Raw genomic sequence first — 12,389 nt, 5'->3', positions numbered from 1 at the left:
ACAAGGACGGTCGACTCACCTTCCCGTTGGGACTCGCTTTCTTAAATACTCTGCAAAACAAAGACAGGAAAGATTCATTAGCAACAAGAGAACAGAGACTTTGAAACCAGGGTGAACTTCACCGAGGCGTGCAGCTGTACCTGCATAGCTAAATTGGTGTAGGCAAAACACAATCTAGGCAAGCCCCGGCTTTAATCAGGCCTCTCTGTAACTGGATTTCTATATGATCTGTCTGTCTACCTGGATCTTATCACTGGGGTGTCAGAGACCCTAAGGTCCGATAGAAGCTCTGATCAACATCAGCTGATCTTTCGATTACTGCAAACTGGACAAACCCAGTGGAGTGCAGTCATCACGCAAGTCCGCCACCCACGGAAATCAGCGGCAGGTGAGCCTGAGTCGTGACTGTGAGTCTGTTTAAAGCCAGCAGTCTTTCCAACAGTGGGGACAGGAGCCGGTGATTGAATTCTTGTGGCATGTTCTGTTCTGTTCCCAACTCTATCGGACCATGGGCAAGTCACTCCCCTCTCCCCCCGTGCCTCAGTTTCCCCTCCCATCCTTTGTCTATTTAGATTGTAATCTCTTTGGGCCAGAGACTCTCTCTCACTATGTCATAGGCTGGCTTCTCCTCTGGCAGGCCCCAGGTGTGACTGCCTTTGCTTCCCTTTTCGGCACCCATGCAAAGGAACATTGTCTCTCTCAATAGAAAATTCCAAACCCTTTTATTCACACAGTTCCAGGCAGCAGATCCCACATGGAAAAAAATCAGTTCCTCCCCAAACCCCAAAGGAAAACCAGATCACAACACAGCAGCTCTGCAATCCCATTCAAAAGGCGCTGTTCCCAGGTGAGTCACCCGAGACTCATTACCCCCCTGCCCCACTTCTGTTGGCCCCATTTCCAGCACCCCACAGACCCAGCCTGAGAGTTCCAGGACCCACATCGCTCCGCGAGCCTTCTCCGGCAGCCCCAGTCAGGTTTCCTGCCAGACAGCTCCCCACAGGGTCCCCCTCCCCTGCCTCCTCGCTGGTGAGTCTGGGGAGCCCCCTCCCTGGCTTCCATGCCCAGCTGGCACTTGCCAGACTGGTCCCTCCCCTCATTCCTAGGCCCCATTGCAAAAGCCTTCATGCAACTCAGCCGGGCCGCCCAGCTCCGGCCAGTCTGCCCAACCATCTCCTCAAGCATGCACAATTACTGCTCTCCTTCAGCTCCTTGCAACTCTCTGCTGCACCGTCTGTCTCTCCTCTGTCTCCAGGCAGCGCTCCTGCACTCACTCACTCACATTTCTCACTCCCTGCAGCTCTCCATTTTATAGACCAGGTGCCTTCTCTTAAGCCCAATGGGGAGACAGCTGACCAGTCACAGGTGTACTCGACCCCGTTCCCTCTTAAAGGGGCCAGTCACCAGTGACAAAGCCCCAGGCTCAGAGGTGCTCCCGTAGCATTAGAAACCATTCTCTGGACAGCAGATGCTCTGTGCAGAGTCTGGTCCATTTGCTGCGGATTTGGTACAAATCAGGGGGCATTTCGGGAGGAAGCAGGAGACGGGCGGGCTAAGAGCTAGCATCGCACAGCTAGGGAAGGTGCAAATCGCTCGGAAGAAGCAGACTTGCTCAAGGCTAATCCTCAACGGCCTGCAAATGACAAACCGCCCGGTGCGTGGCACTGGACACTGTCTCTGCTGCTCGTCCAGATTCCGGCTGCCGTCAGAAATTCAAACACTGAGCTTTTCTTTGCAGAGGCTGGTTAAGTGACAAATTGTGTAGCGCTGGGAGAGATGATCTGCGACGGCAGGTCGAGAATAATTCTGTTAGCCGTAACCATTACGACTGCTGTAGGAAATGATGGCTGGGAGCGTCTGTCTAGACTTCTGTGCCACTCATCACCAAGGGACCAGTGTTTGCTGAAAGATAAGCAACTCAGACATCATTACACAGAGCCAGTGGCAGAGCCGGGACAGAACCCAGGCAGCCTGATTCCAGGAAGCTGTGCGCCTAATCCTACACCCCTTGAAGCCAGAGGGAGTCAGTCCCTTGATTTAAATGGAGGTTTAAGTCCATTCCATTGATAGCAATGGGGTAAAGTTAACTATCAGGTGCACACATACACACCGGGCAATGACTGCCGAGGAAGGAGCACTGCAGCATGGGATCTGGGGTCACAGTGGATCACAAGCTAAATATGAGTCAACAGTGTCACACTGCTGCAAAAAAAGCAACCATCATTCTGGGCTGGATTAGCAGGAATGTCGTAAGCAAGACACGAGGAGTGATTCTTCCACTGTACTCCGCACTGATCAGGCCTCAGCTGGAGTATTGTGTCCAGTTCTGGGCAGCACATTTCAGGAGAGATGTGGACAAATTGGAGTAAGTCCAGAGAAGAGCAACAAAAATGATGAAAGGTTCGGAAAAGAGGGAAGATTGAAAAAATGTGGTTTGTTTAGTCTAAAAAGAGAAGCCTGAGGGGGGACCTGAGAACAGTTTTCAAGTACATAAAAGTTTGTTGCAAGGAGGAGGGTGAAAAATTGATCTTGTTAACCTCTGAGGACAGGACAAGAAGCAATGGGCTTAAATTGAACCACGGGAGGTTTAGTTTGGACATTAGGAAAAACTTCCTACCTGTCAGGGTAGTTAAGCACGGGAATAAATTGCCTAGGGAGGTTGTGGAATCTCTATCACTGGAGCTGTTTAAGAGCAGGTTAGACAAACACCTGTCAGGGATGGGCTAGATAATGCTTGGTCCTGCCATGAGTGCAGGGGACTGGACTAGATGACCCCGCGAGGCCCTTCCAGTCCTACGATTCTATGATTAGATGGGGCGCTGGGTCTGATCCAGTCTGGCAGGTCCTCAGAGCTGAGACGATCTACCATAACTTCCACAGGATGTTTCAGAATATCGCTCGTGAGCTCTTGTTGTGATTTATGGTCTGTACGGAGTAGCACAAAGGATTCCCAGTCAGGGGTCAGGATCCTCTTGCATTTGGTGCTGTGCATACTCAGAACAAAAAGATGGTCCCGATCCCAAAGAGTTTACTCTCCAACTAATCTCTGTAACAACATGGAAACATGCCAAGGAGTGGATAGGTCACAGCTCCTAGGCAGGGCTCGGCTTTGCTCCTTCATTCGTATCGGATCCAGAATACGCAAGCCGTTTAAAGAGAAGCCAGGTTAGACAAAGAACAGGTCGGTCAGCTGAAGGCGGGATCTATATGTTAGAAAAACATCTGCCCTTTACAAAGGGTATCCCAAATGCCTCCGGCGCCGGCAGGTGCGCCGAGCACTGCGGGAACTTGGCCTGAGATTTTGAAGGGGCCTGAAGGATTCAGGCACCTACTGAAATTCAATGGGAGTCGGCCACCTGCTTCTCATGCAGGAGGTTTCCCGTCTCACACTGTGCCAGCGAGTGAACTGATTAACCCAGGGTCCGGGCCAAGTCACTGCCCATCAGGATAAGAGCTCATTGGCTCCCGTTCCATCCCAGTTGATGGGACACAGCGCTGCGTCCCCTCTTCCAGAGGCGAGGTCGCCACATTAATCAGGACTCTATTAGGGAGACCGGCCTTTCCTTTCCTTGTCTCACGCCCGACACAACACGACCTTTACACAGCTGGGTACATTGCCTCTGAGCTCGCGGGTCACATCTGAGTGTCCATTTCGCCAACTCTCCTGCCCCTCTCAGAAGCCATCTGTCCGCACTGGGCACGTCTCGCCCACCTACTCGCCCCTTCCTGAAAAGAGTCACAGACACAGCTGCCGAGCGGCAGCATGCTTCAGTGGGCAGGGCTCTGGCCAGGGACTCAGGAGACCGAAGTTCTAGTCCCAGCGCTGCTGTGTGCTCGTGGGCAAGCTGCTTTCCCTCCCACCCCCTTCTGTGCCTCAGTTTCCCCACCCCCTCCTTTCTGTTGGTTATATAGATTGTGAGTCTGTTTCTCAGTGGGTTTGTACAGCACCCAGCAGGATGGAGTCCCAGCCTGGGGCAGGGCCTCTCTTGTAATGGTAGTAAACAACCACAGCATGGGATCTGTGACCAGGAAAGAGAAGCCAAACTGAGTCTCGCTCTATTAACTCAGCAGCAGCTAAATGCTTCACGTAGAAGCTTCTCCCTGCTCTAAGAAGCGTCGCCATCTTTGCCACCCCAGGTTCCCCTGCCCAGCACTACATCTTCAGCTATTGTTCTCCCCAGTCGGCTGTTTGCCATCCCTAAAGCAGCTGGAGTATTTGCGAGCCGGATTCCCTCTGATGTGTGGGGCTATTGTTTGCTCGCCGAGCAGCTGGCGATGGATTCTTTGTGCTTCCGTTCCGCTTCCCCTTCGCTACGCAGCAGCAGCAGCTTCGCAGACGCTCAGAGAATCGCGGCGTAACTGGAATCGTATTTCCCTTTCCTTTAATGTCCCCGCCAGCTGCTCGGCTTCCTCGCCATTTCAAAGGCAGTCGGGTGGCATCCTACCCCGCGAATGCGGCCTGCACCCTCCATTTAACTGAGTGAGGGGGGCTTGACGGATGGATGGCGGGGCGCCAGCGCAGGCCAGCGCTTCGGCTCACAGCTCGCGCGGGTCCCAGGGAGGCCGAGAGCCGGCGAAGCACGCGCGAGGAAGGAGAGTCGGCCAGGGACACGGGCCCACAAACACGCAGGGAAATAAACCACGCCTCCCCCCAGGTGAACACAAATCCAGGAGCCAGAGACGCTGACAAATGGGAAATCAAAGCTCACCCAGAGGCACGCACAAAGGTGCACGCCCACCTGACCACAAAACCCACAACCGCACGAGAGAGCCGGGGGGCAGACACACAACACCCCCAGGCACGTGCACGGAGAAAGATCCGACTCACGCGCCGACCACCAGTGGCGCAGGATCCCTCCCCACCCCCCGCACACATCCTGGCTTTGCTCAGCCTCCCCCCAGCTCTCGCCCCCCGGCTCCATGTCATTTCCTGAGGACAGTGAATGAAGCATCTACATCTCCTCCCTGGCTTGTGGTGTCCACGTCACTCGGAGCTGGCAGCGGCCCCATCCTTCACAGCCACTGACCCAGTTAGCTGCATCACAAGCAATTAGCAAGCCTGGGAACTCAGCTCCACGGCTCCTTCCCTTCCCTGCCTTTCCACGCTGCCACACGCCTGCTCTCCAACAGCCCCCGCGAGGGAGTCGGCAGCCGGGACGCCCATCACCTTCGCAGGCACCTCGCCCCGGGCTGCAGCGTCTGACTCGAACCATCGCTATTTCGCCGTCCGTTATCAGGGTCCCCAAACCACTGAAATATCCGACTCCGAGGCCACCGAGCCCAGGGCAGGGCAGAGGTGCAGTTTGACGCGGGGGCAGATGGCGTTTCAGAGACACGGAGAGTCGCGGCCCAGAAGTTTTACAATTCCACCGGCCCGGCCAGGCAAATTCCAGGGAGAAGCACCGAGTCTGTGCACTGAAGGAATCTTCCGACAGGACAAGCTGGTGTGTACAGCAACCTGGCCCGGGTGGAGCACTGGGACGTATGTCACATGTATGCCATGGTCCCCACCAGTGGCTAGTCTGCAGGGAGGATAACAGCCTCCTACTGCTGCCAGGCCAGCCAATGGAGTTACTTCTTTAGTTCGGGTAACAGTGGGGTGTGTTTTGGGGCTTTAAATGTCTCTGAAATGCAACCTGAGCCTGCATTAAATGGCAGCTCCCAGAGCAAAGCCGTGAAGGTTGCTCTCTAAAGCGCCCAGGGATTAGTCAGAGGTCTCTGATTGGGAGCATTGCAGGAACAGACCTGTGAGGGCTAATGGGGGGGCCGGTCAGAGATGACCCAGGGCTGTGGATCTTTAATAACCAGCTCTGATTCTATTAGCACTTGCCCCAGCCTCCCCCTTATTCATCTCAAACCGGTGCACGGCGTATTTTACAGCCCGGCCCAGGCAAATGAGATGAAAACGCTTTCAATTTTCCTGGCAAAGCTCATCTTTTAGTCATGCCTCCATGAATTTTTTATCGTCACACTCCTCCTTGTCCTCCCCCGGCCTTTCGGGAAGGGGGGGAGGATAGGAATGATTTCAATTTGGCGTAATGCAACCTCAACAGAAAGGAGCGAATGAGGGAGCCTGTCCATCACAGCCACCGCGCATCTCTGGTTGGGGAGTGGACGAGAGAAGAAGCCAAGCCTGCCGCAAAGGCGTCTGCTGCACTGGATCTCTGGGGGCCTTCGAGCACTGATTTTGTAATGACAGCGGTAGCTGTCTTCTGCCATTTCCTGTTTGCGGGCCAATTAAGAGCAGCTCTTTAACATGGAAACGGCCCTGGAAACAAAGAAACCTTTAGCTGCCAGTACAGAATCCAGAGGCCTGGCTCAGGACCAGATCTAAGCTGATTTAGCGCTTCCGGGGGGTCAGTGTGCAGCTCACCGGCAGGCTGGGTCAGCGGGCGCGGCTGCACGTGCCAGCAAGTCCGACCCGGTTCCGGAGCCGCGTACCTGTCTTGGAGCAGAAGCCGGGGGTCGGTGATGGAGGGGAGCACGGGCGGGGGTCCCTCCCGAGACCAGCGATTGTCAGAGCTTTTATGCCCCGGCTGGCAGCTGCTGAAAGGTTCCCTCGGAGCCACATGCCCCGGCAAGCGGATGAGTCCCGGGAGCTCTGGAGATTGGAGGTCCCTGCAGCACATGCGGCGCTGTGCGGAGCCCGGGGCAAGCAGACTCAGCGCTTGCTTTGGGCCATAACTGCCCCCCAGAGGAGAGCTGGGGACCTGAGGGTCCCTCCCCCCTGGATGTTCAGCCTACACTTTCCTTAGGCGCAGGCCACCACTCCTGGCGAAACCATCGATGCAATTCCCCGGCCCCTGGGCTCTGGGTGGAAATCACCGTAACCCAATTTCCTCTCGGCCCCGTCACACACGTAGGGCACAGTCCTGCCCCCTGTGGTACCCGCGCACGTGCTGGGATTGCCGGGGCGGGGGGGTCGCACCTGCACGGCCGAGCCCATGAGACTCAGCTCTTCTCCCCCTCCGCTCAGTTCTGCCGCTCCTTTCAGCTCCTCACTCTCTGGCTCTCCACAGGCCCAGACATGAACACGGCCACCCCAGGGGCCATTCCCTGCCTGCTCTGGGAGGCCGTGCTGCCGCGTGTCGAGCTCCCCGCCCCACCAGGCCTATCTGCTGCCATTCCCGCCTTGCTCACCCTGGTGGGATCTGGGGCACATTCACCCCACCATCTCTCAGCATCACAGCATCCCGGGCTTCTCCCACCAAGTTCCTCTGCATTTTGCCTGGCTTCCCCGGGGCGCATTCGCCCGCGTTGCCCCTCATGCCTGTATCCGCTCGGTAGCTTCTAACCTCTCCCACTCCCTCTGGCTTCTTTCTCCATCCTCCCCGGTATCGGCAGCTCCTCACAACTTCGTGTCAGCTGCACGTTGACGTGCCTTTTGGTCCGTTTTCCAGACCGTTCCTGGCAATGGTAAATAAGACCCAACCCGGCCCCGATCCCTGAGTTATGTGCTAGCTGGCAACTCCCCCTACACAGATACCCCTGAGGTTCAGCGTTACACTTCGGCCCAGACCCATGGCTGCATTGTAGCGGTGCTCAGCAGAGCTCAGAGAGCGGGGGGAGAGGAGGATGGGTAAACCTAGGCCACCTTTACATCTCTCTCAGTCCTGGGTCCAACCAGCTGCCCAACTGCTCTCTGGCGTAAAGCAGAGCAGCCTCAGGGTTGCTCTACTTTGCACCAGCTGCCAGTGGCCACAAAGACATGGAGACGCCTCTTCCATGCCCCCCTGTTCCCGAGGCTGGCGGAGGCGGGGTAGGAGCGGCTTCGGTAGCTCTATATCACCTGGAGATTTTCACACACAGGGGATCTCCTCAACAGCCCAGGAAAGCCGAGCGGCGGGACAAGATCCGCCTCTCCATTTATAGTCCTTAAACCAGTTCTCAATCCCCAGAACAGCATTTCCACCCAAATCAATTCAAGTTCATTCACCCAGGGAGCTTTTGAAAGACCCGGTATCAAACGCGTACCGAAATCCCACTGTCTTGGGTCTGCTCCTTCAGTCACTCCGTGGGCAAGTCGCTCAGAGACAAGACACCAGTTCATGGGGCAGGGTTTAGCCCGTGCTGCTGTCACCCTTTGGGTAGTTAGTGATTCCTCCTCGTATTTGGGCCCACTGACTGCCAGGATCCCACTGCTTCCTTCCCCCAGGAGCAGGAGCCCACTTGCATTGCTACACAGTTGTCTGACTTCCCTCCTCCCGCTCCAAAGTGCCAACAGAGGAACAGAAAGACCTTGAGCAAATCGCCTCTAAGACGGTGCCAGCTGTGATGGACGGCGGCTGAGACACAGCCATGTGTGCTTCTGTAACTGGACTGGGACTCCAAGCAAGGTCAGGCGAGAAGGGGCATGGAGAAGCCATCTCGCCCAGCCCCCAGCCCCGAGGCAGCTCCAAATAAACCCAGACCATCCCTGAGAGGAGATCAACCGGTTCTTCAAAACCTCCGATGACGGGGATCTCACAGCCCGCTGGGCCGTCAGTTCAGTGCTTAGCTACCCTGATAGATAAAAAGCTTTTCCTAATACTAACCTAACCCCCCGTTTTGATCTCTGCTGAGCCAGGCTGTCCTGAACTGGAGACGAAAGGTTCTGGATCACATTATGTCAGTCCTGTCCGCCGTCGGGTGGATGCACCGGTGCTAACGCTCCTGGTGCTACAACTCAGGTTCCTAGTTACTCCTCGTGCTGATGCACTTCGATGATCTTGTAGTTAAGGCCCCGGCGACTGGGACTCAGGAGACAAAGGTTCGATTCCGGGCTGTGCCACTGACTCCCTGCATGACCTGGGGCAAGTCGCCACAGCTCTGTGCCTCAGTTTCCCAACCTGTATAATGGCTACAATAACGCTTCCTTGGTATGTTTCGATTGCAGGACGGAGATTCGCCCTTACAGTGTGAGTCCGGCGCCACGGGGCCCTGATCTCAGGTAGGTTCTGCAGGCGCGTTTAGCATCCGCGAACGAGGAGGCCAACACCAACCTGACAGCCGTGGCCCTCCACGCCGACCCCGGCCAGCAGAGTGCCAACCAGCAGGTTAGGGAAGATGCCGCTTAGTCCAGTTCATAAGGCTCTAATCTCAGAGCCACCAAACCTAGTCAGAAAACCAAGTCCCTGGGGCACTCTCCGCCCTCAGGCAGTGACCAGAGCTTGCAAGTTGTAGCAGCTAGCAGGACAACAGCCTGGGCCTGTGTACAGATCACACCAGGTGAGCCCCAGGCTGTCTGGGAAAGGGGCAGCACATCCCGTCCCAAGGTCCGCAGGGCTGACAGACCTCCCAAAGTCCTGCCCCAGCGCGCAGGGGGCCGAGTGTAAAACCTGGGCGGGGTTCTCAGGAGGGGTGCGAGCCGGCGGTGGGGCTGGCTGTCTCTTCAGAGCCGTTCCACCGTCCGGGCCAGGAACCTGGAGGGGATATGGCTGAGATAGGAGAGGGCAAACCGGAGCATCCCTGAGGCGGCCAGCCTCACTGCAGGCCCCGTGCCCTGCAGGATTGTGCGCTGGAGTCACACAGGCTTATTGCACGGTCAGGATAGTCCTCACCAGCCGATCACTGCTTCCAGCCTGGCGGGGGAGATTTGTGCTATTTAACGAACCCCCCCCCCCCCCCCGGGCAAAGCCTTTCCCATAAATCTCCCCCTGGTGAAAAGGGCCCACTTTCCGTTATTAATCTACCCATCGCCTCGGAAGCCCCACCAAGCGACTACATTGCATTAATGGTCTGGAAATGGCTCCATCTATCTCGACTCTGCTCTGTGTGATCATAAATCTCCAATGCTTTCTCCACACAGCAGGAGCTAATAAGTGGGATCTGACGGGCCAAGGGGCTATCCCCGGGCAGCCTCTCTTCAGCACGAACTGTTCAGAGGAGGGTCACGGCGGGAGAGAAAGAGCCAGCCCCTGCTGGAAAATAAACCATGCCCTGAGAACTCAGCAGCCTGTGGAGCAAAGGTTTAAAACCACAGCACATGCGTGGCCTGGTTTAGAGCGGGGCAGGCGGGGTGGAAGGAAGGGCATATCCCCAGAAATGCAGCAGCCCTCTGACCGTGCTGCCTGCACAGGCTTCTATGGACAAGTGGGGAGGGGAAGGGGTACATTTCAGGGTCTCCCACTCCGGAGATGCTGGTGCCTTAGCGCTCGAGCTGTCAGCTGTGACTCATCTCAGCGCTCATGGCCTGGCTGGGCCTCCAGCCACCGGGGGCAATAGAGTTCTACACTTGAATGGGTGGGATATTCCAGCCAGTAGAGAAAGCGCTGCTAGTTCAATTCTCTTCTCTGCCACTGACTTCTTGGGTGTCCGCGGGCACATCACTTAAGCCTGTCTGTGCCTCGGCTCCCCATCTGTGCAATGGGGACAACAGCCCTGCCTTGCCTTACGGGAGGGTGTGAGGATAAATACATTAAAGATTGTGAGGTGCTCGGATGCTCTGGTGATGGGGGCCAGATAAGTACCTAAGACAGATAACCCACATGAACCCTATTCAGTAAGAGATTTAGTGCTTTCATGTCTCTCTGGACCCAATTCTGCAAGGTGCTGAGCACCCGCTGCTTAGGATGACCAGAAAGCAATGTGAAAAATCGGGACAGGAGGCGGGGGGGCGGTAATCGGTGCCTGTTTAAGCAAAAGCCCCAAATATCAGGACTGTCCCTATCAAATCAGGACCCCTGGTCACCTTATCGCAATTCTTGCTGACTTCCCTGGGAGTGCAGGGTGCTCAGCGGGCCGCAGGGTCATGTTGCATGGCGCATGCCTCTTGTGGAGAGGCCAATCTGATTTGCAGCTCAGAGATCCAGGTTTGGGGATGGTTCTCGGGAACCGCGGGAGATCCACCCATCTCTGAGGCCGAGGGATCAGGACCAAACTAGCTAGAATAACACTAATCCAGGTCTGTCTCCACAAGCTGCCATCACGCTCTGTGATTGGAGTACAGACCTACCCTCCGATGAAGGAAAAGGTGGAGAAGAAGAGATACAGAAAGGCTCCTGGTGCCATGAAACCAAAACCTGGAAGCTCGTGGAAAGATTTCATCTGCTCAGCAGGCTGTAAGATCCTGGCAAGCCCGGCCAACTAGAAATCTGCGCTTTTCACTGGAGAGTGCAATCAGACTCACAGAGGAAAGATGCAATCCAGTGTAGGACTGGCACCCGTCTCTCAGTGCTGGTAGAAAATTAGGGGCTACTTGGGAATTGCCCCAAAGCGGCCCCGGCTCTTCCATTCCTTGCTTTCTTTTCCTGCCTTTCCCTCCATCTCATGGGTATAACACTGTGCTTTGATTTGCTCGCATCCGTGACTCCTGCAGTCAGCCGCTCTGTCTCTGCTCTGTCAGTCAGAGACACTTAGTGGAGCAGTGAACCAGCTCCATTTATCTATTGCCATCGCTTCCATGGGCAGCTGACTCACAGCAGAGTGTCTTCCCAGATCCAACCGCCTATGTATTCAGTAGAGACTAATAATGACTCCCAAGAATAGTACAACCAGTGCTTCCGCCACAGTTTGACATTTGACTTCCAAAAGCCAGGGGCCGCTAGACAGGTACGTTCTCCCTCCGCGAAGGGCGAAGCAGGCGACGGTGTGTAATCAAGTCAAAACAGAGAACGCACCGCTAGCACCCTCGGCCCCATTCACAGCAGATTTGTTCCAGCCCACGCCAAGCAAGAAGGGACGGGCCAGATCATCGGTCGGCTCCGTCACGCTGAGACACTGTGGCATTTCGCCAGCGAGAGCGCTCAAAAAGTCAAGTGCGCAATTAGCTGGCACAGCGTGAAAAGCTGCTTCCCCCCTGGAGTGAGGAGTTAGGGAAATGAGCACGGACAGGGCCGGAGGGCAGCGTTGAATGGAGACGCCTGTCACGACCGTCCACAGCACCATCTGCCAACCACGGGACGTTGACTCAGCTTGACAGAAACCGTACGCCTCCCTCAGCCTCTATTCACATGCCTCTCGATCCACCTTTCCCCAGCCTCAGACTTGTGCGCTCAGCAGCGGATCAGAAACCAGGCCTTCTAGTGACGGGCTGAAAGAGCTCAATCTAGTTAGCTTAACAAAGAGAAGGGGCGGCCCGATCACAGTCTAAGGATCTACACGGGGAACACACATTTAATAACGGGCTCTTCAGTCCAGCAGAGAAAGGCCTAACGCCGTCCAACGGCTGGAAGTTGAAGCGAGACAAATTCAGACGGGAATAAGGCGTACATTTTTAATACTGAGAGTAATTAACCTTCGGAACAATTCACCAGGGGGCACGGTGGATTCTCCATCACTGACAAGTTTTAAATCACGGCTGGCTGGTTTTCTAACAGCTCTGCTCTAGGAATTATCTGAGGGATGTTTTCTGGCCTGTGCAAATAGAGGAGGTCGGGCTGGATGAGCTCAGGGGCGCCTTCCAGCCTTGG

The 12,389-nt window shown here is 55.7% G+C and overlaps 1 protein-coding gene across 2 annotated transcripts in view; it reads right to left on the bottom strand.

Annotated features, from left to right (window-relative positions):
- Window positions 1-12,389, bottom strand: part of LOC137147202 (beta-arrestin-1) — a 173,687-nt gene that overhangs the window by 81,334 nt on the left and 79,964 nt on the right. For both annotated transcript variants that reach the window (XM_067539090.1, XM_067539091.1), the window contains exon 2: window positions 20-50. In XM_067539090.1, the coding sequence (XP_067395191.1) occupies window positions 20-50 (31 nt within the window). The remainder of the gene's footprint in view (window positions 1-19; window positions 51-12,389) is intronic.

The sequence above is a fragment of the Emydura macquarii genome, unplaced genomic scaffold (genome assembly GCF_026122565.2).
Source record: "Emydura macquarii macquarii isolate MOO-44397 ecotype Brisbane River unplaced genomic scaffold, CSIRO-AGI_Emac_v2 contig_509, whole genome shotgun sequence".
NCBI classification, from domain to species: Eukaryota; Metazoa; Chordata; order Testudines; family Chelidae; genus Emydura; species Emydura macquarii.
This window is presented reverse-complemented; position numbering and strand designations above follow the sequence as displayed.